Here is a 22,744-nt window from a genome sequence, read left to right on the forward strand (position 1 = left end):
ATTCCGGTGGTAATATATACGGTACGGGGATGTGATTCTAGACTTGTTTCAGACTGCCTGAATTCCCGCCCCTCCCCTAGCCTATTCACCCGAAATAGGGTTCGGTACTGACATTCTAACCTCCGCGTTCTCTCTCCGCATTCTTGTTTTCCCTGCTAGTCGCATGATACGGAGTTGGGCCAGGTGGCTAACTTTCTTGGGGAAAACCGGGGGAGGTACTTTAATCATTTATTAGCTGGTTGAATGGTCATGACGAAATTTCGTTTTAATGGTTTTTATGGAGTGGGGTGGAGCAAGTACTCTATCGTGGGATATATTTCCTCCAGTGAGATAGGAGACTTAACCTGACCACGCTGGGTAGTGTAACATGGGCGGACCAGCCGGGATAGATTGGGTCTGGTGAGATATGGCCAGTGCGATATCTGCCTGTGGTTGTGGCCAAGAGATGGATGGGGTATATAAAATAGCGAAAGAATCGGATTCCTTTTGAGGTTTTGTTTCTCTGGTACTCTTGTTCTTGTTCTGTTATTCAGCTCGGTATACTTACCGATCGATACCTCGCATCAATATGAAGTCTGCTGTTTCTCTTGTACTTGCTTTGACGGCTTTGGCTAGTCAGAGCTCTGCCCATTGTAAGTGATAAATGAGTATATTTAGGTACAGAGCATGTTAGGGAAGCGTTCACTGACGCGGGGCGAGCAGATATCTTCGAGCAATTTACGCATGGAGGGACTCTCTATCCTGTCTATCAGTACATCCGACCAAACACGAATATGAACTCGCCTGTTATTGATTTGACATCGACTGATACGCGGTACTTGATTTTCTCCCCGCGAATGAGATGATACGATCGACGTTTACTGATACCTAGCTTTTGTTTATCTTAGATGTAATGTTGGCGCAAACGGGTCTGCTACCGATACCATTACAGTGGCAGCTGGAGATGCGTTTAGTTTCACTTCGGACGTTGCTGTGTACCATGACGGGCCTCTGTCAATGTGAGTGAACAGTGCAATGCATTGGTTTGCCTCTGTGTTTCAATGCAGTATATATATTAACACTTCTCTTTAAGCTATATGGCCAAAGCTCCTGCTGCTGCAAAAGACTTTGATGGATCCGGTCAGGTCTGGTTCAAGATTCTCGATATAGGTCCTACCTTTGACTCGAGCGGAACTGCGACATGGAACCTTGCCCGTAAGTCACTATGCATCCATATATCCATACATCCAATCCCGCAAAACTAAAACGTATTTTGTTACCGCTGTGTGTTGTCGGTTTGTTCATTGATTCGTTGTTTAATTGATGGATATATACGTGATATAGAAACATACACATACAACATCCCCACCGCCCTTCCAAGCGGTGACTACATCCTGCGTATCCAACAGCTCGCCATCCATAACCCGTACCCGGCCGGCATTCCGCAATTCTACATCGAGTGCGCGCAGATCACCGTGACAGGTGGAGGAACAGGGATACCGAGCCCGCTTGTCTCGATTCCCGGGTGGATCGATGGCACGGAACCGGGGTATGTGGTTAATATCTATAACGACTTCCATAACTATACTGTCCCGGGACCTGCTGTGGTATGTTATATCTTTCGTCATATGAATTTTTCCGAATGTATATCAAAGGGAGCTGCTGATGTGAGTTTTATTCTAGTGGGCAGGTCAAAATGCATGAGCTGGTAGAACAGGTACTACTATTGTTGTCACCAGCCAGTGCTTTGCTTGTAAATGGGTCTAGGGAAGTGTGCGTTTGATTCCGAATGAATTACATTTTTGATTTGGTTGAGGAACATATGCATTCATTCATTCATTATTATGCGTAAATAAACAAGTCCTCGCAAGGTCAAATCTCTCTCGCCATAGATTAGGGCCTGTTATCTAAAGTACTAGCTATTTGGTCTCGGGATTCTCCTATTAGGAGGGAGGGGGGTTTGGGAAGATAGGGGATGGTTAGTGAGCTTTAATAAGTTCCCAACAAGGCCCTTTTCGCATCTGAACTTTTCTATATCTCAACAATTCTAGCGCAATGAAACAAACATATATTCAAGTCTAAGCAAAGCTCGTCTTAGTAAAGGTGGCACAAATATAACTTAATTTATGGTCACGTTGATTGATCTTACGAAATCTCGGGTCTCTTACCTCACCAGTCCGTTCTTATCTCGTATACCCATTCCTACAATTCATCACCGATGCCTTTTGTCATTTTTAGCCGATGGCATTTAATGGTAAAAGTAGTTCTTCTTCTCTATTCATCCTGGCTTTATCTAGAAATGCAGATCATTTATTTTTAAATCACTACTCGTATCGCTCGTCTCACTTGAAGCTTGTGATAGTACCCTACGACCATAGTACTAGGATTTGATTTTAAATCTGACAATCCCTACTACTTGGCGTAGATCTCTGGAATCCTGCGTATATGACTGGCTATAACCCTAGTATAAGGCTGAAAGCCTCGAGAATAGCGGGACTAAGCGAATCTTAAAGTGTAAGTTCTCAATTAGAGCCCCATATTTAGTTAATTCTAAGCTCTCTAAGTGGCGGGGAGGATAGAACTATGGAGTAAATATAGTAGGGAGTGTGGGACTTAAAAAAGAAATACGAGTAGTAGCGCGATGGAAGGAAGGAAGCCTTTAGCTCTGATCTCTTGCAGTAGTTTGCGGCATCCCGCCTTTTCAACCGCGCGATGGAATAAGGTTACTGGCCAGTAGCCAAAACGTGTTACCCCTACTCACCTAATTGCGGCTGAGAATCCATCGGTTGTCCAGCGACCTTCCCATTTAGTTCCAACAACATGCAAGTAGGTACTCATTCTATAGTAGTACTATACCCGACAACCGAGATCCTTACGGCCCACTATAAAGGATCTGTTAAATTGAGTTGTCAGCGTCGTAGGCTTGTCCATGGCTTGGCCCTCTGAGCTCAAGGTCACTCAAGGGTTAAGTCCTAACGGCTTGAAGGACCTGCCCGTTTTGGGTGGCCAATGGCTCGTCGTGTTGAGATTCAAACTATTCTTAGCTTGTTTCGCGGGTATTAGAGTATCCCGCGGCTAGTCTAAGCTTTCTCCTAAGCTTCCGCAACTACTTCGATATGCTTAAAATAACAGCAGGGTATATTCTGCTTCCTTCTGACAACCGGGTCCCGGTACTCTTCCTTTTGTCACAATGAGTAATTCGTATCGAAAGTAGTTCACTATGTGTCGGATGAATCCTCCCAGTGTTGGTAATCAAAGTAGATTTCATATAAGTACTATGACTCTCGTTATACTTTTCAAGTCATTGAAAGTTTCAAGTTTTCCATCCTTTCAGACAATCATCCACAATGGCACCAAAAACTCTCCTCACTCTTCTTCTCGCCTGCGCAGCTCTCACCAAAGCCCAGAGTTCCAACCCCGGTATTGGCACGAATCCCAATGCTCAAGGCGCAACCGATGAAGTAACACCCGGCTCTGGTCCCAACGGGTAATTATAATTTCTCATATGATATATCCCTTTCATGGCCATTGTACTTACTAACACCCCTCAAGTTCAGAAGACTGGTTCAACACCGGCCTTACCAGCAGCGGCTGGAACCCACCCTTCCTAGACTTTGGCTCCCTAAAACACATCACACGTGCCGAATTCTACTCTGGCGTCGGCTCGGCCTGCAAACAATACGATTCATACTTCCAAAAAGGCGGCGACGCCCACGGCTTCGACCCCGTAATTCTCGCATTCATCGCTATGCAAGAATCGTCCTGCAATGCGGATTCCGGGGGCCCGACACCAGGACTGATGCAAGTGTCGTGTGATAATTATCCGGATGGGAAATGCACAGGCTCGATCCAGGATAACGTTGATGCGGGAGCGAACTATCTGCGGCAGCAGCTGGACGGGAGTGGGAATAATGCTTTGCAGGCTATCGGGAGCTATAATGGGTGGTTTGTCAAGGAGAGCGGGTTGAATGGGAATAAGGGCTTGACCAAGGGGTATCCGTGTTCCAGTGAGGGCAGGGCGAATGGGGAGCCGCAGAACTTGGATTATTTGCAGGAGACGCTTAATGGGTGGTTTATGGGCATGGATGTTTATGGGAGTCAGTCTTGGATTGGGACTTATAAGTGTTCTGGGTCTTGTAGTGGGGGTGATATCTGTTGATTGAGATGTTGGGTTTTGGGAGATTGGAGGAGGATTATGTTCTAGTGCCCGGTTATGTAATTTTATTCTTTGCTATTCATGAATTTCCACTTCTGCTTCGGCAACTGCATGGGGAAGAACTGCTTACTGTTCTTGGGAATTTTCATCAGCCGGCATTGACCACGAAGTAAGCAAGAGCCCCCTTTCATTAGCGAGGACCCCACAAGAATAATATCGTATTGGCTATAGTAATACTACGCTGCAAGCATGTCCTCTACGCATTCTCTCGTAATTTTTCATCTTTAGTACTTATTAGGCATCCCACAAAAATTAAGCTAAGATCACTACCTTCACTACTACTGTACTCTGGCCCCGGCCTCCGACTTCTGTTGCGGCCTCCTCACGTCATCTCACCTTCGACCCCCTACCCACTACCACATCAAACATCCCACCATGCCAATCATGAGCTCGCGTCAGACGGCGACCCATACGACGCGCATGTGTAAACCTAATCTTGACCGCCGGATGTGGCTCATGGAATTGGATACTGCGCTCAACAGCCAACTTCGTAGGGGTAAACTGCCAGATAGAACCGTAGAGCTTTTGGATAGTAAAACCAGTATTCGCCATGGCGCGTAGAAAATCGATCCAAGGTATCTCTCCCGGTCCTCCTATTTTCCCAGTAGTGAAGAACATGGTGTTGAATACATTCAGGGAGGATTTGTCGACTTTGAAGGTTGGCTGGGGGTCGGGTTGTGCACCTGATGCTTCGGCGACGGCCTCTTCAGCATTGAGATTTGCTGGTAGACGATATGGAGCTTCAGCCGATATGGAAGCCAAACTAGTTAGTATTTCCGTGGTGGTGGAAACAGCAGCATCCGCCTGGACGATGGGAAATTGATCATCGTATAAGGAGCCGGACTCTAGTAAGTCATGCAGAATAAGCTCACAGCATTTCACAAGGAAATGGTAAACTTTCTCCTGGCACTCCAAGACCCGCCAGCTATCCCCGGGGGTAAACTGTCTCTGGGAGAACATTAGGATAGCAGCTCAAGTTCTTCAACAGAACGTGAAGCTCTGTACTTTGGCATTGCTAGTCTCCAATGCTTTCATTACTTCTCCATCCATGATCCCTTGCACGTAGGCTTCCCCAACAACAAGAAAATACTTTCCCGCTGGACGTATAACCATTGGAGTACTGCAGCCGAGAATGATTGCAACAAGATCACCACTCCGAGTCTGATCCTCGTCTCCACCGTAGATATTATCAGGTACCCACCCTAAATATCCATTCTTAGTAGTCATCAGTCGTCGTTTCTGACAAGTTCGGTCAAAACAAGAGTAGACTTCTGTGAAATCAAACTCGGATGCTCCTTCCGGAACCTTGTCATCAAAAAAGCTACCGAGCTTGTGATCGCCAAGTAGGAAATCTCGATTTGCGGCGCGCCACTTTTGCCATCTGAAATAGTAATTCTCTTGTGCTGATAGCCAGGTCCATCCCCGTTTCTTAAACTGTGGGCCAGCTTTAGAAAATGTCGCGGGAAGGTGGAAAACGACAGAGTGTTTGACATTCGCTTTGTTCCCACCTGAAACTCTGTCTGCAACGAGAGTTCGATACAAGGCCTCAGAGGTTGCAGTTTTATCTCCATAGATACTCTTCCATTGGCCTATTTGGTTTATCGAAGCCTTGGACCAGGCAAAGTAGCCCTGGCCTCGTGCTGAAAGCCCCAAAACACTGTCGATAATGAAGCCTTTGCAGCTCAACAGGAGGCCATCTCCTGAAAATGTAACTTCGTACCTGCTGGCTCCGCTTGCATGATAGGGTACATTTATCGAGGGGTTAGACTTTGAAGAGAGCCAAGATGGGCCCCAGAGCTGATTTTCTGTCCTCGACATGCGCGCTCGACCCTCCCATTGCCAATCTGCAATCCAAGAAGGCGTTCGAGTAGGACCCCATGGATTGCCCTCCCGAATTGGTTCTAGGCTACCGGAAGATTGTATAAAAAGTTTGGTGGCATTTGCGTAAACACTCATGGGATGAATAGTGTAGTCAGGGACCAAATGTTGTGCAATGTCAGGTTTCATCAAACCAACGAGTCCGTATACTTTGTCTCGGGGATCCATGCACTCGGCCCAATTGGCGATGTCCAGGATCCTTCCAAAGCTGATGCACTGGTGGTCTCCTGTAGTTTCTTCCAGTTGGCTTAGAACTGATAGGTCTTGGTATACCAGATGAAGGCTTGCTGTTGACCATGCCGTATTTTTCGTCAGTCCTTGGGCATCAACATCTCGCCTAAGAAGGCCGTCTTTGACTAGCCACAAGTCCTCTTCCAAGAGAGAAATGCCAGCACAGAATGTCTTCCACTCAATCGAGGAAGAACCACATCGAATCAACACGGCAGATGAGCCCATAATCAGTTCTTGAAGAATCCAGAGACGATACCAGTACATCCGATCCATGAACTCCTGAAGCGCCAGCCAGCTTCCGTTACCGAGAAAACTTGGATCCTCTTGTAACCACTTCTCCAGCTGGTTCCTACTTTTATTGTTGCTAAAACCAGCCAAATCTTGGACCAGCTGGATAGCTTTATGGCTTTGGTCGCACTCCTCTCCAAGCCAAGCGACCACCGTCCATGCCGTCCCATAGATCTCTCGCATCCTCCTCACTTGACGCCCTCGTTCGACGAGGTCAATTTGGTTGATGCATATAGCATCTACCCATAACTTGAAACCACCAGTAAACTCATCTCTCGAACAGAAAGCCCGTAAGGCTTCCTCAAGGTTGGCAGTGACCTCTCGTTCCTGTCCGTTCACGACAATCGTACCAGTAACGTTCTCATCACCCCATACATATGATAAGGCTGCAAAATCTCCCCAAGTAAATCTGTTGCTAGTAGTGGAAGGAGTATACTGGTACTCGTCGTCCTTTGCGGAGGTAGATGATTGCTGAGCAATACTTTTTGACTTACACCATTTGCGTATTGTTTTCCGCGCACCTACGCCCGAATTATCTGAGGAACAGATGAAAGTTCGGTAATCCGGAGTGAGGTCTGCTAACGACACCGTTTCCACCGTGCAATGAACGAGATCGAACTCATCCGGCAGCAGGGAAAGTGTGATAAGGCGTATCTCATCTCTGCTTTCGTCTAGCGTCGAATAACCATTGCTCACCTCCATCTTACATCGCCTGTCCGGTTTTTGAATTTTACCCCAACTTGTATAGACAGTTGAGAAAAGAAAGACAAGAAAGAATCGAAGGGGCGAGACTTTCATATGAGAGGGGCTGGGGCATCTTGCCGCTCAGCTGAACGCCACGATGTACATTAACAGCCATAGCCACAGTCAAGGTCGCGCCTAGATCAATACAGTAAAAGTAGGAGAGAAAATTCAGCGGTCTAAAGCACCTGTAGCTACAGCTTCTTACCTCGAGAGACAGACGTAGGGAGCGTAGGATGGGGTGCGCAAAGTACTCTATCAGTTCGAGACCAACTGTTCTTCATCAGTCTCGTAGTTTTATCCAGTTGCGCCTATAGTACGCGTATGGTAGTGAGCACCACCAATTTGCAAGAGGGCAAGTGAGCCTCATTGAAGATAATCATATGAGCAAATGAGAGTGAAAGGATCAGAAGAGAGAAGGGAAAGGAGTCGGCAATCTTTGTGGGTCCACCAAGCAACCGAGGCCAGCCACCTCTTCTCAGCCTTGCGGTAACGTACAGTACTAGACTTCAACGACACACCTTCGACACAATTCAATGCCTCCGATACCCTCTTCGCCCACCCCGCGCATTGTTATATACTACCAAACACTTCATAATCCAGATGGCACGCCTTGCTCTATCCTGCCAATCATAACAAAGCCTGATATTGCCGTTACACACGTCAATGTCGCCGCAATCCACCTCAATGACCCTCCAGGCAACATAACTCTTGTTAGTAACGCTTTTGTGCACAGGTTCAGAGCGTATGGAAAGCTAACTTCCCCTCAGAATGACCATGTACCCTCACATCCGCGGTATCTTACATTATGGGCAGAGCTTCGAATTCTCCAAGCCTCCGGAATCAAAGTCCTAGGAATGCTCGGCGGGGCAGCTAAAGGCTCATTCACACGGCTCGATCTTGACGAGGCTACATTCGAAGCATACTACATTCCTCTACGGAATCTCATACGGGAACGGGGACTCGATGGCTTGGATCTGGACGTGGAGGAGCCGATGGGTCTCGCAGGTATCATACGCCTAATCGATAGGCTGAAGAGTGACTTCGGCGATGGATTCATTGTCACATTGGCGCCCGTTGCTGCTGCACTCATGTCAGAGAATCCGGAGCACAATTTGAGCGGATTCAGTTACGAGGCACTTGAGGTTATGCGGGGAAAGCAGATCGCATGGTACAACACACAATTTTACTGCGGGTGGGGAGATCTGAGTAAGACCGAGGGTTTCGACTTCATCGTCGCACGAGGATACCCAGCAGACAAAGTTGTTGTTGGAATGGTCACGAATCCCGGAAATGGAGCCGGCTGGGTACCTTTTGAAATTCTGCAAGAAGTCTTGATTACTCTGAAGAACAGATATCCTGGATTTGGCGGGGTCATGGGATGGGAATATATCAATTCTCTACCAGGAGATAGGGACCGTCCTTGGGAATGGGCTGCCTTTATGACAAAAAATCTCACAAATGGACTCCCGGCAGTGGCCTCAGTCCCTGTACCAGCGACCGTACCAGTGCCTGTGTCCTTGCTTGGGAGTTCAAATGCGACTGCGGCTCCTCAGAATCCGTTCTTGGCTGTGGATGACGATCCAAAGGTAACGGATGAGGCGCCTTTGCCAAAGGACTTTGAGTATTATTCCGACGGTAGTCTCGGTGAATGAATGAATAATACTTTTCCAGTCTCTGGTCAGTCTTTCGTGATTAGGTTGCGATCATCATTCGGGGTCAAGGTTCATACTGTAGACCGCTTATTATTTTTCAGTTTTCTACTTCAAGTTGTGGAAGTATATTCAAGGCATTATTTTTCCTCATTATCATGAAAACCTGTAGTTTATGTTTTTGCTTTGATTGAATCATCAGAACACTGCCACTCGAGGTTGTGTTGTCCCTGCTATAGGTAGTGCCTATCACACGCCAAGATGTTTCTATGAATGTGGAGGTCACCAATTCTGTGACGTGACTTTAAGTATATTTGACCTGGCATTGGTTTTAAGAACGAGGTTGGTTAGCGGCCGGGAAGTATTCGTGTATTCTCCGCCTTTTACGACATAACACAGACTGCCTCCGTCAATGCTGCCGAGCGTCACATCTTCAGGCTGGGCGCGAGCTTCTCCTTCGACAACAGTATATAGAAGCTTTCGTACACGTAGAGACTACAATATTTCAACGTTACTCTCGTCGCAAACAAATCTTTTCATAATAATTATCCTATTTCATCTTTACATCATTCACAGTATCAACAAAAAGACAAAGTACGTGTCCGCCCGCCTGGCACTTTCACTTCTTTACTTTGCCTCCAGGCTGCATCCTGCTGCCTACTCACCACCAAGCTACGTCAAGAAGCTTTGTTAGTCTCCATATCCCCACCAAACATCTTCCAAGCCTTCTCCACCTCCAAATCAACATTGCTACTCTTCCCCCCGTAAAGAAACTCGTCGCCATCTTCATGTTTCACGTACATGACATGCTCGTCCTAAATCCAGAATCAGTATAGTAGCAAGTACCCAGTCATCAGAAGCTATAAGCTTACCATTCCTAAACTTAACTTGAGACTTCCTTCGATTGACATTGGTTTATATGTTTTCAGTTTGCGTCCGTTGATGAGTGCAAGTATATTTTCTTGAACAACGTCCGCCTGAATCATTCCGGCTCTCGCCATCTTGGGACCCCCTGTTTCCGCTACATCTCCTAGAGAGAAAATATTGTGGATTTGGGCATTGGTTTTCACATCGCTCTTTAGTTGTAATGTCGGGTTGACGAGGATTCTCTTGGTTTTGGACGATACAGCCGTGGGACAAAATTGTTCGATTATCGACGAATTAGGTGTTTGGCCTGTGCAAGGGATCTAATGGGTTTCTCAGTATTATAGCAATATGATGTGGACTGAATAAAAACTTACGATCAAATCAAACTGCTCATCCTTAACCCCCTTGAAGGTTAACTCTCCCCCCTCCCAAGCCGCTGTCCTCGGTAATTCCGGCCGTTCTCCGAGCATAATATCAATACCCATAGTCTGCAACTTCCCAAGAACATACTCGTGCAATCTCACGCCGAAACTAGACATCAACTGCTGTCGCGAGTGGATAAGCAGTACGCTCTTCTCCGGATAAAACGATTTGATATCGCCAGCCATTTGCACCCCAACAGCACCAGCACCAACAATAGCAATCCGGCTCGCATCTTGAATCCTAGTTTGCAGCGCCCTCAACTCTCCACACGCGTCTGCCTTCTCACGCGCCAACAATTTCGCAGGCGGTGATTGCGTGACTCCTGTAGCGATGGCTAGATATGCGAAAGGGATCTTTCTCCCCGATGCCAACTCGACGACATCTCCTTCCCGCACACCAACTGCCACATCTTGTACCTGCTCAAAGATGCCCTTGGGTGTATTCGCCATAATTCCAGTGTAGGGTATGAAAGCGCGCTGTTCGCGTTCAGGCACGACCGAGTAGCGGGGGAAGTTGAACGTGTAGTTGAAATGGGAGTTCTTTTCAATGAGGACTACTTTGTACCCTGATGGCAATGACTCTGCGAGACGGCGTGCGAGAGTTATTCCGGCGAAAGAACCGCCGATCACGACTACGTTCTGGGACGAGGGGAGGTTTTTCCATGTGTAACGGTGGATGAGAGCTTGGATCCGTTGGACAAGAAGGGAGAATCCATAGTTTAGAAAGACGGGGAAGTATTTGCCAAACACCCGCAGCTTATCGTTTGCCATGATTTATCTTTCGCTTTTTTCATGTATGTTTTTTTGTTTTGTTATTTTAAAGAGACAGAAGACATTTAGTACTCTGTATCTGGGGACAGGCTCCTATTATCAAGTCCTCTGAGACTCGCGTCATTTCCGACCCGGACGTAAGACGGTGTATTACTTCGAGCACTTGCTCCAGGTTACCGCTGATGATTGGATGTGTAGCATCTGATTAGATGGATATGCATGATCTGATAAGATGCCCCTGCATATGCTGGCCAGTCTCGGTCCGCTGTCTTATCCCCGAATAGACCGAAGTCTGCAATACAGTATTCCGAATGTTTGGCCGGATAATAGTTACAACCGAACGCAAGTAAGCCGACCGACGCCGACTTCAAGTGAGCAATAGTATTATCTAGGCTAGTAGCAAGACCACTTTTGTCTTGGGCCTAAATGTGCTTGGAAAGCTTGATCCCTTGAAATTGGCATGGCAATGTCGGTATTTATAGCACATGTCTGCGAAATCGCACTTGCGAGCAGCACCGCTACAAATAAAACCTTTAACTATAAACGCAGGTCAACTCCAATCCAAACGACTATTAAAGGGTCAATAATGAAACTTCAGGTTTGTTAAAAAATAAAAAATAAAGTAAAAAAAAAAAGGAAGAAGACAAAGGCCAAAAGCTTGGTCAGTTGATAAAGCAAGCTATATATTCACAATCTCAAAACTCAAGACTTGAATTGACCAATGTCGTTTGCTAGTATCTTCCCAGCGGGAGCAGCCGGGGATTCCGAGTCTGTATAGATAGACGCTCTGTGGATGAAGCATGATGCCGTGTGACTCTCTATGATATATACATTGATAGTTATCAGGTAATTAAGAACGACTGAGATGATGAAGAAGGAGATCTTGTGCGGATACATGTGCATAGCTTCAATCATGCAAGTTATAGGGGTGGCGTTGTATAAATCAAAGAGGTGATGACATAGTATAGTATTTGCGCCACAAAATTGGGGCGCCACAGGCACGCGAGCAACGATGAACAACATACCGAGGCATGTGGGGAACTTTTTCTCTTTCCTTCTCAGTGGTTTTTCCAAGTTATTCATTTTTCTCTTTTTACTATTATTGTCTTCTTCCCTTCCTCCGTTTCTTATTACACTCCTTTCTGTTTGTTTGTGAATAACGCCCCTGTCGATAAAAGCTTTGCGCATAACCTCATTGTACTGTGCACAACAACCCCAACCTCCACCATGACAACTTACTTCTCACGCCTGAATCCAGTGCCCGGCTTCCCACCATACACTGGACCATACACTGTTGGAACCCTCGACGTCGAACTGCCAGTCTCAGAACTCGATTCGGCCTCACCAGCACCGGACAACGACATCCCCACCGTCCAATACCGTGTCTTCTATCCTTGCGATCCAGACTTCAAGGGTAAGAACATTAGCTTTATACCGAGCCCGCAAAGGGAATATATCGCTGCGTACACCAGGTTTCTGGGCGCTGGAAATGCGTTATCCGAGTTTATCTCGTATGTACCTTCTTCTTTACATGGAAATATTAGGGAACTTGTGGAAGAGGCTGACGAGAATTATAAAGGTTCTTCCCCCGCATCCTCCACTACATACAAATACCTGCCCTCAAAAATGCCCCTCTGCTTGAACCTCCTACACCTACGGGCCGATGGCCCGTAATGCTATTCTCGCACGGGTTGGGCGGGTCAAGAAATGCATACTCCCATATCGCAGGTAGTATCGCCTCCCATGGCATGATAGTCGTATGTCCTGAGCACAGGGATGGGAGCACACCTATCTCCTTTATCCGCGACGTTCCTTCTACCAATCCGAATAAGCCTAGCGAGAAACATAGTTGTGGTAGGAAAAGCAAGACAAAAGTGCAGTATCAGCAAGTCGCGCACAAAGTGTCTCCTGAGGTAGAAGCAGGCCGGAACGCTCAACTACGAATCCGACTATGGGAAATGGGACTCATTTTTGACTCACTGGTCCGGCTAGACATAGGCGAGAACCTCAGCAATCTCAATACTTCTACCACCCCACTCTCATTATTCAAAGAGAAAATGGACGTGCATAGACCAGGGAAAGTCACATTCGCCGGTCACAGCTTTGGAGCCTCAACCATAACGCAATTAATTAAAAGCACATTTTACGCTCCCAGAAATCCCGAAGCGCCCGTAACCTATACGCCCCTCTTCACGCCCACCTCGCGCTCACACATATCTTCACAAATCACCGCGCAATCCCCCGCCATCCTTCTCGACGTGTGGTGTTTGCCCCTACGCGCAGAGTCTACGCGCTGGCTCTGGGACCTTCCATTCCCAGCTTACACCACAGGCGGCCAAGGCGGCGCGAGCTTGCTCGCTGTAGAGAGCCAAGCGTTTTATGTATGGCACGAGCATCTCGCCGCCACGAAACGCGTACTTTCCCCTGATCCGAGCACTACTGTACCATTCGATTATGCCGCCAAGGGTGTAAAGGAACCGGCTTTTTATTACGCCGAGAGCGCGGCGCATCTCTCACAGTCTGATTTCGGGATCCTATTCCCGTGGTTGACGAAGCGTTTTCTTGCTGTGGAAGACCCGGAAAGGATCTTAAGGTTGAATGTACGGGCTGTTGTTCAATTGTTGCGGAATAATGGTGTTGAGGTTGGGAAGACGAGTCGTGAGGATATGGAGCTTGAAGATGCGAATGCTAAGGAGACGAAGGATGATGAGAAGATCCTTGCTAAAGAGGGGGTCAGAGGGTGGTGTTGGATCTCTACAAATGTCGATGAAGATGGTGCGGAGAAAGGTGAGGGCCAGGTGGAGGATTCTAAGATCACGGAAGCGAGTGAGGCTGTTATTGAGAACGAGTTGATGAAAGAAACCGAGAGTGGGGCTGCGAATTTGGCGCCACAAGAAAAAGCCTAATTCGCTTTTTACGTTTATGAATTATGATGTAGATGGTGGTGTGTAAGTATGAGGAGCATTTGCGTTGGCATTCACATCTTGCATTTTGGCGTTTATAGAAGCATGCGATCTGGATACACGGTTGGGCATACATTTAGAGGACACATCAGCGAAAATAGATAGATTGGGACATAATTAGCTTGTATATATCCGATCAAGAATATATTTAGATTTCAGTTAGGTGTGTATGTGGAATTAGTGCAATCTGTACATGAGGTGGAGCGGTGGCACGATACCCCTTACTTCATCTTAGGCCCGTAAAACTCGGAGCGAGATCTGTTTGTCGCTCTGCTCCTTTCATTGCGCAGTTTTTGTAATGCCCAGTTGGCGGTAGAGGATGTAAAGCCAGTAACTATTATAGTACTAAGGATAGGTGATCTTGTGCTACTAGCTTGTGGGCTCATTGTAAGTTCAGTAACACTGACAAACCTTGACGCATGGTTTTATTAAGGACTGAATCCTAGGAATTTGAGATCACGAAGGACGAGCGAGGACCGACCGACCGACTTGCTGAAAAAGTGTAGGGAAGGAAATATAGGAGACCTGGTTGACAGACTCGTCTGCAAAGAATGCCAAAGATCCAGATCAATGGTGGTAGGAACTTCCATGTCGTTCAAGGTTATTCCACAAGCCTGTCGAAGAGAGTGTTACAACTTACACCAAATATCTCTCGACCTTGTTACCAGTGTTCTCAAGGAAACTGAAATTACAAGAGGCAAATCAGTAGCTTCCTCATCCAGAGTGCACAAGGCGCCGCTTCCGTTTGCCAAGTTGACTCTTTAGAACAGGAAAGAACGATGAACAAGAGGGACAACCCATAACAGAATAGCTGTCACCTCAGTCTCTCCCCACATCATCCAACGAATTTGATTTTCTTGCTTTGCTCATCAATCGGATTCTGAGCCTCGACATACATGATCTTAGTCATGGTACTGTTCAACATGCTTGAGACTCTGAGCGGGATCTTGGGACTCCTGAGGTTATCAACTCCAGACGTGGACTCGCAGGTCAAATTAAGGATCAGTAAGCACACTTCCTTCCACCAGCACCAGCAAAAGCAAGCGCACTCCTTGATCGATTAATCTCGCGTCTCGACTGACAAGCTACATCTTTCCCAGTGCCACTCGGAGACAGCATCACAGCCTTCACATGCTGGCGCACCCTCCTCTGGGACACCCTGCGTGATGCGCATGCCACAGGCGGAATCGAGTTCGTCGGCTCCACGGACAGCAATACAGAAGCCTGCGTCAGTACCGGCGTCTGGGATCATCACCACGAAGGCCATGGGGGGTTCACGGCCGTCGACATCGCGGCCAACAATCTGGTGGGTTGGCTGGCTGCTGCGAAGCCGGATGTTGTTATGTTCATGCTGGGTACGAATGATATAACTCACCGCCATAATATGTCTGTGATTATCGATGCGTATACCGAGATGGTTGGCCAGATGCGCGATAGTAATGAGGGTATGAGAATTATCGTGAGTTTGTATTCATCCTATCCCTCATTCCTGATTAATAGACGGCCAAAATACTCGTACATAGAGAAGCAAGAGCGAAGTTCTAATCTGATCTCGAGGGAAATAGGTTGATCTACTTATTCCTCTCTCTGGCAACAACGCCGGTGTCGTAGCCTTGAATGAGTTGATTCTTCCGTGGGCCAAGGCGCTGAATTCCACGGATTCTCCTATCTATATCGCTGATATGAACACGGGATTCGCGGACAGTGATGAGAGGGATGGTATTCATCCGAATGCTGAGGGAGATCGGAAGATTTCTGGTCGCTTGTACCCGATTCTGCTACAAATCATTAAGCAAAATGGCGAGGCTAGCAATGCTTTGGAGTATCTTGCAGGGTATATTAATGGGGTCCTTGATGAAGATGGAGATGGAGATTTTGATGGGGGTGAAGATGAAGATGAAGATGAATATGACGATTGAGTTCTTGGAGCCGTTTAAAATACGTTTATCATAGCGAATCTCGGAGACAAAGGGCACCCTTAGAGAAGCGCATAAGTAACGGGATGCAAATTTTTGGGCTTTGTGTATACTATATCGGACATTGTCTGAATCAAACTGGCGTAAGAGTCAATATATCACGCAGTTTTAATGAGGGCCTTCCTTCCCATCACTATGAACAGCGGATTCACGACCCCTAATTTATAGTATGTAGATGTAGATGTAGTGGGGTAGAGCCTATAGTTGCGGGGAAAGAGACAAGCGAGGGTGTAAAGGGGGTCAGTTTGATATATATCACGTTGAATGTTTTTAAACCCCCCTCATATAGAGCTACTGGAGTAGAGTACATTACACGAAATTGCCATGCTCATAAAATTGAACAATGTATTATAGGTCTTATAGGTTGTTGGCTTCCCGAAGCCCCTTGGATTGACTAACCATCCATATAATTCCTACCTACCTCACCTTATCACTACTGTCTAGCTCACTTCTACCATCATAGCAAGAATATCACCACCAAGCCATATCAATTCTCTCTCTTCTGATAACCTAACAGCAAGCAAGCAAGCAACCGTCCAGCACAGCAAGTAAACAGTGCATTTTAGCTCCAAAAACGCCAGATAACACCCACCGACCCGCAATGATATGCTCAGCTCAGCTCCATCTCCCTTCCCTATCCCTACGCTCATTCTCACTTTCACGGTGCTCCGCAATCCCGTGAATTTAACTAGACATGCAATGCAATGCAACAAGTACGAGCAAGTACGGGCAAGTGAAGTTCACATGCCCTCAACGATAACCCATCTCTTATCCACCTCCTTCGCGCCAACCCTCCTCGCAACACTCTCCAGCGTGCCCTTCACAGCGGCGCCCGTCGCATTGGGAAACTGCTTCTTGAGGACCTCGATCAGACCCACTTTCGACAGATTTTGGCCCTCGACTGCGGCTTTGAATCTGGGTATGTCTTCTGGAGGGAGAAGTTTCTTTGATTTGTTGTTGCTGTCTTTGGGTTGAGTGCTGGGTTGAGGGAGGAAGGAGAGGGGTTTGACGGGTTTGTTAGATGAGGAGAAGGGTAGGGAGTTGGAGGTTTTTAGGGTTGTGAGCGGGATGCGGGGTGGGTCCATGGCGGGATTTGAGGTGGGGTGAGGGGACCAGTAGGTTGTTGAGAGAGGGTCGATGGATTTTAGTTTTGGATCTTGAAGCCCGAATTATCAGTAAATATACACGCAATGGTATAAGATGACTTACCAATAATGATTTCCATTCGATAAGGAAACATCTTATCACTCGTATTCTTCTTCCTACCATTCTCCCAACACAAGCCAGTGGAAACAGGTTCCAGATCTCCCTGAATAACCATGCGTTTCGAGTGATGCATCTCGTCGTGTTCATCGTCCAAGAAACCTTCCATATCCTCTCCGTCCTCGGCGTCTTCTTCCTCTTCGCCATCACTGTTGCAATCCTCTGCATCTTCATCTTCAACCCATTCTGCTTCGCTGTCGTAATCATAATCTGTGTTGGGCAGCTCTTTTCTCAAAGGATTCCTCGCCAACCTCGGAATGCCATTCACAGGTCGTTTGGTGTATGTACCTCGATATGGCGGTCTGACATCCTCCTTGAAGCACAAGAACTTCATGGGTACCTGCTTCAGGAGATCATGCTTCTTCTTGATCTGAGAATTCTGAGAATTTGTCGTCAAATCGATAGGTCTTTCGGCTTTTCCAGAAAGCTCGGTCATAATTTCCCTCACCGGAATGCATCGTTTGCCTCGAAGAGAATCGGTGCCGAGTAAGTGGAATAGCTCAGTAGCATCAAAAGATCGTCCAACCGGACTCTTGTTCCCAAGTAGATAGCTATCAATAGTCTGTATAATCGTCTCCGTAGCCTCCTCATCCCTTTCAAACCTATTGATTGCCGCCACCTTAACATCATGATGAATAAAGAACTCCGGAAATAGCTTGTCGTATGTCGTCTTTTTCGATTTATTAGGTGCAGGACTCGGGGCACCAAGACTTGGATTCGAGTTTTGGGGCGCAGGACTCATAGAGCTCCTCTCACGACTTCCCACACTTCCACTGCGAGACTTCGTGGGAGCAGCAGGAATATTAAAGAAACTACCCAGCGTCCTCTGACTACGTTCCTTCTTCCGCTTCTCCTCCTCAGCCCTGAGCTTATCTTCTTCCTTCTTCCTACGCTTCTCCTCCTTCGCTGCCTTTTCCGCTTCCTGCGCAGCTTTCTTCTCTTCTCGTTCCGCCTCCTTCTTCTTCCTCTCAGCCTCCTTTTCCGCGTCCTTGCGGGCTTTTTCTTCCGCTTGTGATTGTCTATCTGCTTCCCGCTTCGCCTTCTCGGCCGCTCTTTCTTGGTCTTTGAATTCTTTCTGGATCCGCCTCACCTCTTTCTCTGCGAATGTAAGTTTGGCTTTCTTGGCCGGAGGAGGAGCGGAGCCATCTAGGGCTGCGAAAGCAGAGGGGGACGCTGTATTGTTTGGGGCGGGCGGCGTCGATGCGTAAGATGGTGTGACGGGTCCTACATCGCTCAGTACAGAGCCTGAATTGCTTCGCGATGGACTCGGATCTCGTTTCGAGGTGTTGATGGGTGCCGGAGGCATGGGGAGGGAGAAGGTCGGCTGCTGTACAGGTTGCGCTTTCTGGTCCTCGGAGTCGAGTTTTGCAAGGTATTCTGGAGGTACTGGATACGGCTCTTCAAGACCGAAGCTGCTTTCGAAGCTGTCGTGGTCTCTCTTCAGAGGTCGAGGTGATTCTGAGACCGACATTGTGATTCGACGTGAACGTAGTACTGGTGGACTCAGGTTTGTGGTTGTGCTCAATTGATAATAAAGGTCAATGGAGCATTAGAGTAAAGAATCGTATCCTACAGAAGATTCAATGGTATTCTCGAATCATTGGCGGGCGTTTGTTGTTGAGGCTAAAGTTGTAGAAGTCGGTGTTGTAGTTAGACGCGATTCTTCGCGCGCGTTGGAAAGTGGTTTCGCGTTCTGGGGAGGGCAGGTGCCGCTTTTAGCCACCGCTCAGGAGAGGTTTAATTTATGGAATACTGCCAAGTTATATAGACAGGGTCCAATTCATTATTAGATTGACATCACCCCTCATAGCTAAATAATATTCCACCAGTTCTTCAATCGAAAGTTTCACTACTCATCATTCACATCAGCGCGACTGCATGAATAGCTTCAGTATTCAAGTATTCTATTATCTCCTTTCCAAAGCGTGCCTCGCGGCATCGTATATGCAAATACCGCTAATAACAAAGGCAGAAGTAGTCTCTGGGACGTACTCTATTCTGACTGGCCAAAGCCATAAAATGCATTAATCGATCAGGATGCATGTCAGCCTGATAAATCCAATAACCATCCCAAATCCCAGATATCCTAGAACCTCATGAACGCCATCAATGTATCTTGCAATAAACATAAGCCCCAATCCTCCTCATCCCCGGGTATAGCCTCTACTCAATCACTATCCGCGTCCGGGTTTGCAATGTATAATCGTCCAGCGCTCATTGTCATTGTTCGTTCATCGACGCTTCCTCTTCTTCTCAACTCATCTGGATTCTTGACGCTCTTTTCCCGAGTGATAGTAGACTTCAATAAACTGTTGCTTGCAAGTCTCGCAGCATCGCCAGACCCCAACTCTGCTACACCATCTGCCCGTTCCCCACTGCTTCCACTGCCCGTACTCCGAGCCCCATCCCCACCTCCATCAGCCGCAAAATAGTCCTTGGCCCGCGGGTGGGTCGAAGGGACAGGAGTCTCTCCCGGGTCATCCTCTTGAATAGAATCCCGTCTCTCGCCCGGTGGCGAGTTCCCAGAACTCATTCTGCCGACCACAGAACTCGCTCCAGATGTTCGAGAGTACGTGAGACCCCTCCTGCTACTGCCCACACTGCTTCTCCCGCTGCCCGATCGTTGGTGGTGTATCGTGCTATCCCCATCGTCATCACTGTCTCCTCCTTCCACTTCGCTAGCACTTAATCGCATGGGCACTCCTCCCACGCCGCCAACTAGGTCCCCCGGACTGTAGCCCACTAGTGTTGCCTTTCCACCGTGTCTTATCTTTGCCGCGACCCTGTTGCTGCCAGCCAGGCTAGCATTTCCGCTTGTTGAGACCCGTCCAGCGTGGCTCTTTCCTCCAACCACCTCCATAGTAGCCCTTATCTTCGCCTGCCGCTGTGCAGCCAGTAAGCGCGGATCTTCATGTTGGGCTCGATCGCACCAAACAGTCGCCTTCTGCTTTCGCATCAGAGCCACATAGCCAGTCGGTTGAGAGGCGCCGTTAGATCGAGAGGAGGTGGACCGTCGCAGGTCTTGGGAGGTTTGTCGTTGGGGCACGGGCCCGTTGCCACTGCTGGCGGTGGTGGAGAAGGTGTTTGTCGAGGGTGTTCGGCGGGAGGTGTAGGCATGGACCTGCATGTTGTTGGGATACAGCTGTTGCGGTTGCGGCTGGGTAGGGAAAATATTCGAGGACGTCGTTCGAGTCCGAGAGTGCCCGTAGGGTTTTGGCTGGAGCTGTGGAGGAGCAGCTTGGTAGCCAGCTGGCATGGGCTTCCTCCGCGGGATGTCGGCCATCATGTCTATATGCCTCTAAGTGAAATAAAGTTTTTTTGTTGGCAGCGCAATGTAATGGTAATAATGGCCTACGGTGAGGCACGATAGCCTGTTGTGCTTGTCCAACTTGAGGTAGCGCGCGTAGGCTAGATACCCGTAATTCGGGTGGCTACAAAGAATGATGGCCTACCTACCTTAGGTAGTGGTAGTGGTAGTGGTAGTGGTAGTGGTAGTGGTAGTGGTGGTGCTGGTGCTGGTGGAGGTGGAGGTGGGACCGAGGTGATGTTGCGCAACTCGAGGATCCGTAGTGGTGGTGTTTGGCGATCAATTGAGAAGCAAGACCAGCCAAATGCGGCGAATTTGGTGGAGGAGCCCAAGGTGAAGAAGGCGAAGAGTGTTGTGGTTTGGTTTCGAAACAAAGGTTGGGCTTGCGAGGTGAGACTGAGTGAGAATTAAAACAATGATGACAGGCGGCCCACTCGACGGTCCACACGACGAGCGATTATTCCAAACTCTTCGTGCCACCACCATACGAGATGCGTAGCACAGTACGAGTATTTACTATTAGTGGCGATCTAAAAACCAGGGTTCGGAATCAGCATTGCACTGGATGTCGGTGACTATCTATCAAGGTATGTGGCTGCGAGTAGGTATTGTATGGCATGGTACATTACACGCAGACGAGAATGCAAGCAAAGCAGAACAAAGAGAAGATATACATACGGGAAAAGCGGCTGTTTTCGTCAAGTAGCACCTGAGGGCTGAGATGTCGACAGAATCAAGGTTGTTGTTGTTGTTGTTATGGTTATCCCATTATTCTTCTTTTCCCAACGTGACACGGTCGAGCATGAACAACAGGATATACTTCGTAAAGCCAATGTCACACTTAATAAACGCTCTCCAGCCTTTTTCTTGGCCGCCTTCAAGAACAATAAACAAGTGCAAAAGTGAGGGTCCAGGTCTTGCACTGGTGGTGTCGTGGCGCCGTACCCGTCTCTCTATACGCTGCCTTGCGCTGCACCTTTCTCTCTTGGGACGACTTCAGCTGAGAACGGTTTCCGCCCCGACAACGTGGGCCTCCCGTGAGTGGTTGGTGGTTGAATCGGAGATTTCATCACCAGTCAAGACTCACCACTCGATATTCTAAATGCGATAAGGTGCCTGCCTACTATACCTGCTAGCCTTCAGTGCCTTGTTTATAGTTGTCGGTCGGGAAGGCCAAAGTGTGTTTGAATTCGTGGCAGTCTACAATTGATGAGGGTTTTTTCCTGCTACATATAAACTTCTATACCTGTAATACACCGGGATGAATATCTAAACCTGCTTGCTCTTTCGATAACTTCTACGTCACTTGTAATAATGACTGTAATATACGGACGGAGTATATCTCGACATGACATGATCTGTTACCAGCTTCATCCGGAGTACCAGCACGGAACAAGCTAGAGCCCTTCCAAGTCTATACCGAACTCCATCCCCTTTACGCTCACATGCATCCATAAACACCGCGAGTGCGAGTATTGCCGGCGGCTCTTTCAATCACAAATCCTAACTGGTCAGAGAGAACATCCGCGCTGACTTCACCTTCAAAGCTTGAAAGCTCCGTAGTGTCTACTTACAATATCATTCCTAGTCGCACCGCTCTTTTAGGAAACCCCGTCAATTAACTTCAATACCGTAAACCTTCCACCAACCGACCATTCACAGCTTCAACCAACTAGGACGGCATCAGACTCAACATCTTGTCCGGGGAAAGAAGGAGGATCAAAACTGCCGTTGACCACGCCACCTACATGCAGGAAATACTGCGACGGCTCCTTCCCCGAGTCCCCTTCTTTATTTATCATAGCGCGCCTAACCCCTCCATGCACATACAGTACGAATATCCAAATATCAACAGCGCTTACTCCATATATATCCACTTCCTAGTTTTCCTCCCATTCTACGCTTCTACCGGATTTCGACATAATAGAACACCATTGCTCATCGCTTCGTTGAAGTTAGTCATGCCATAAATTATCCTCCTTATCTACTATTAATCTATTAATACCTCGGTCGGTCTTCCTCTTTGATATTCGCTTTCCCGACTGTGAATGTCACCGAAGGTCGCCAAGGAGGAAGCCCGACCGAATATTTCCCCGTACAACATTAAACTTCTAACCTCAACTCCAAACTCAAAATACATTTTCCCATCTCATCCGGATGTGACATTATTGATCGGTCCTTTCCCAAACA

The 22,744-nt window shown here is 47.7% G+C and overlaps 8 protein-coding genes across 8 annotated transcripts; 4 read left to right on the forward strand and 4 right to left on the reverse strand.

The window, feature by feature from the left end:
- Positions 1-568: 568 nt before the first annotated feature.
- On the forward strand, positions 569-1,683 carry eglD_5 (putative endo-beta-1,4-glucanase D; the record flags this gene model as incomplete). The annotated part of the gene is made up of 6 exons (XM_031147469.1): positions 569-632; positions 703-814; positions 888-998; positions 1,073-1,194; positions 1,324-1,586; positions 1,663-1,683. The coding sequence occupies 6 exons, from the start codon at positions 569-571 to the stop codon at positions 1,681-1,683; spliced, it is 693 nt and encodes a 230-aa protein (XP_031007868.1).
- A 2,784-nt stretch (positions 1,684-4,467) lies between these two features.
- het-6_15 (Heterokaryon incompatibility protein 6,OR allele) lies at positions 4,468-7,294 on the reverse strand (the record flags this gene model as incomplete). Its single annotated transcript, XM_031147470.1, has 3 exons — positions 4,468-4,470; positions 4,532-5,143; positions 5,201-7,294. The coding sequence occupies 3 exons, from the start codon at positions 7,292-7,294 to the stop codon at positions 4,468-4,470; spliced, it is 2,709 nt and encodes a 902-aa protein (XP_031007863.1).
- A 575-nt stretch (positions 7,295-7,869) lies between these two features.
- LHYA1_G002495 (uncharacterized protein) lies at positions 7,870-8,988 on the forward strand (the record flags this gene model as incomplete). The annotated part of the gene is made up of 2 exons (XM_031147471.1): positions 7,870-8,046; positions 8,104-8,988. The coding sequence occupies 2 exons, from the start codon at positions 7,870-7,872 to the stop codon at positions 8,986-8,988; spliced, it is 1,062 nt and encodes a 353-aa protein (XP_031007862.1).
- Positions 8,989-9,662: 674 nt separating this feature from the next.
- Positions 9,663-11,045, reverse strand: fer8 (Fe-regulated protein; the record flags this gene model as incomplete). The annotated part of the gene is made up of 3 exons (XM_031147472.1): positions 9,663-9,800; positions 9,858-10,172; positions 10,227-11,045. 3 exons carry the CDS (start codon positions 11,043-11,045, stop codon positions 9,663-9,665), a joined length of 1,272 nt encoding a protein of 423 aa, XP_031007865.1.
- A 1,227-nt stretch (positions 11,046-12,272) lies between these two features.
- plg7 (putative phospholipase A2) lies at positions 12,273-13,951 on the forward strand (the record flags this gene model as incomplete). The annotated part of the gene is made up of 2 exons (XM_031147473.1): positions 12,273-12,556; positions 12,625-13,951. 2 exons carry the CDS (start codon positions 12,273-12,275, stop codon positions 13,949-13,951), a joined length of 1,611 nt encoding a protein of 536 aa, XP_031007864.1.
- Positions 13,952-14,931: 980 nt separating this feature from the next.
- Positions 14,932-15,927, forward strand: LHYA1_G002498 (uncharacterized protein; the record flags this gene model as incomplete). The annotated part of the gene is made up of 3 exons (XM_031147474.1): positions 14,932-15,013; positions 15,109-15,467; positions 15,574-15,927. The coding sequence occupies 3 exons, from the start codon at positions 14,932-14,934 to the stop codon at positions 15,925-15,927; spliced, it is 795 nt and encodes a 264-aa protein (XP_031007871.1).
- Positions 15,928-16,724: 797 nt separating this feature from the next.
- Positions 16,725-18,718, reverse strand: rlf2 (Chromatin assembly factor 1 subunit; the record flags this gene model as incomplete). The annotated part of the gene is made up of 2 exons (XM_031147475.1): positions 16,725-17,140; positions 17,194-18,718. The coding sequence occupies 2 exons, from the start codon at positions 18,716-18,718 to the stop codon at positions 16,725-16,727; spliced, it is 1,941 nt and encodes a 646-aa protein (XP_031007870.1).
- Positions 18,719-19,414: 696 nt separating this feature from the next.
- LHYA1_G002500 (uncharacterized protein) lies at positions 19,415-20,530 on the reverse strand (the record flags this gene model as incomplete). The annotated part of the gene is made up of 1 exon (XM_031147476.1): positions 19,415-20,530. One exon carries the CDS (start codon positions 20,528-20,530, stop codon positions 19,415-19,417), a length of 1,116 nt encoding a protein of 371 aa, XP_031007879.1.
- Positions 20,531-22,744: the final 2,214 nt, after the last annotated feature.

This window comes from Lachnellula hyalina, assembly GCF_007821495.1.
Source record: "Lachnellula hyalina strain CBS 185.66 chromosome Unknown contig00022, whole genome shotgun sequence".
Classification (NCBI taxonomy): Eukaryota; Fungi; Ascomycota; class Leotiomycetes; order Helotiales; family Lachnaceae; genus Lachnellula; species Lachnellula hyalina.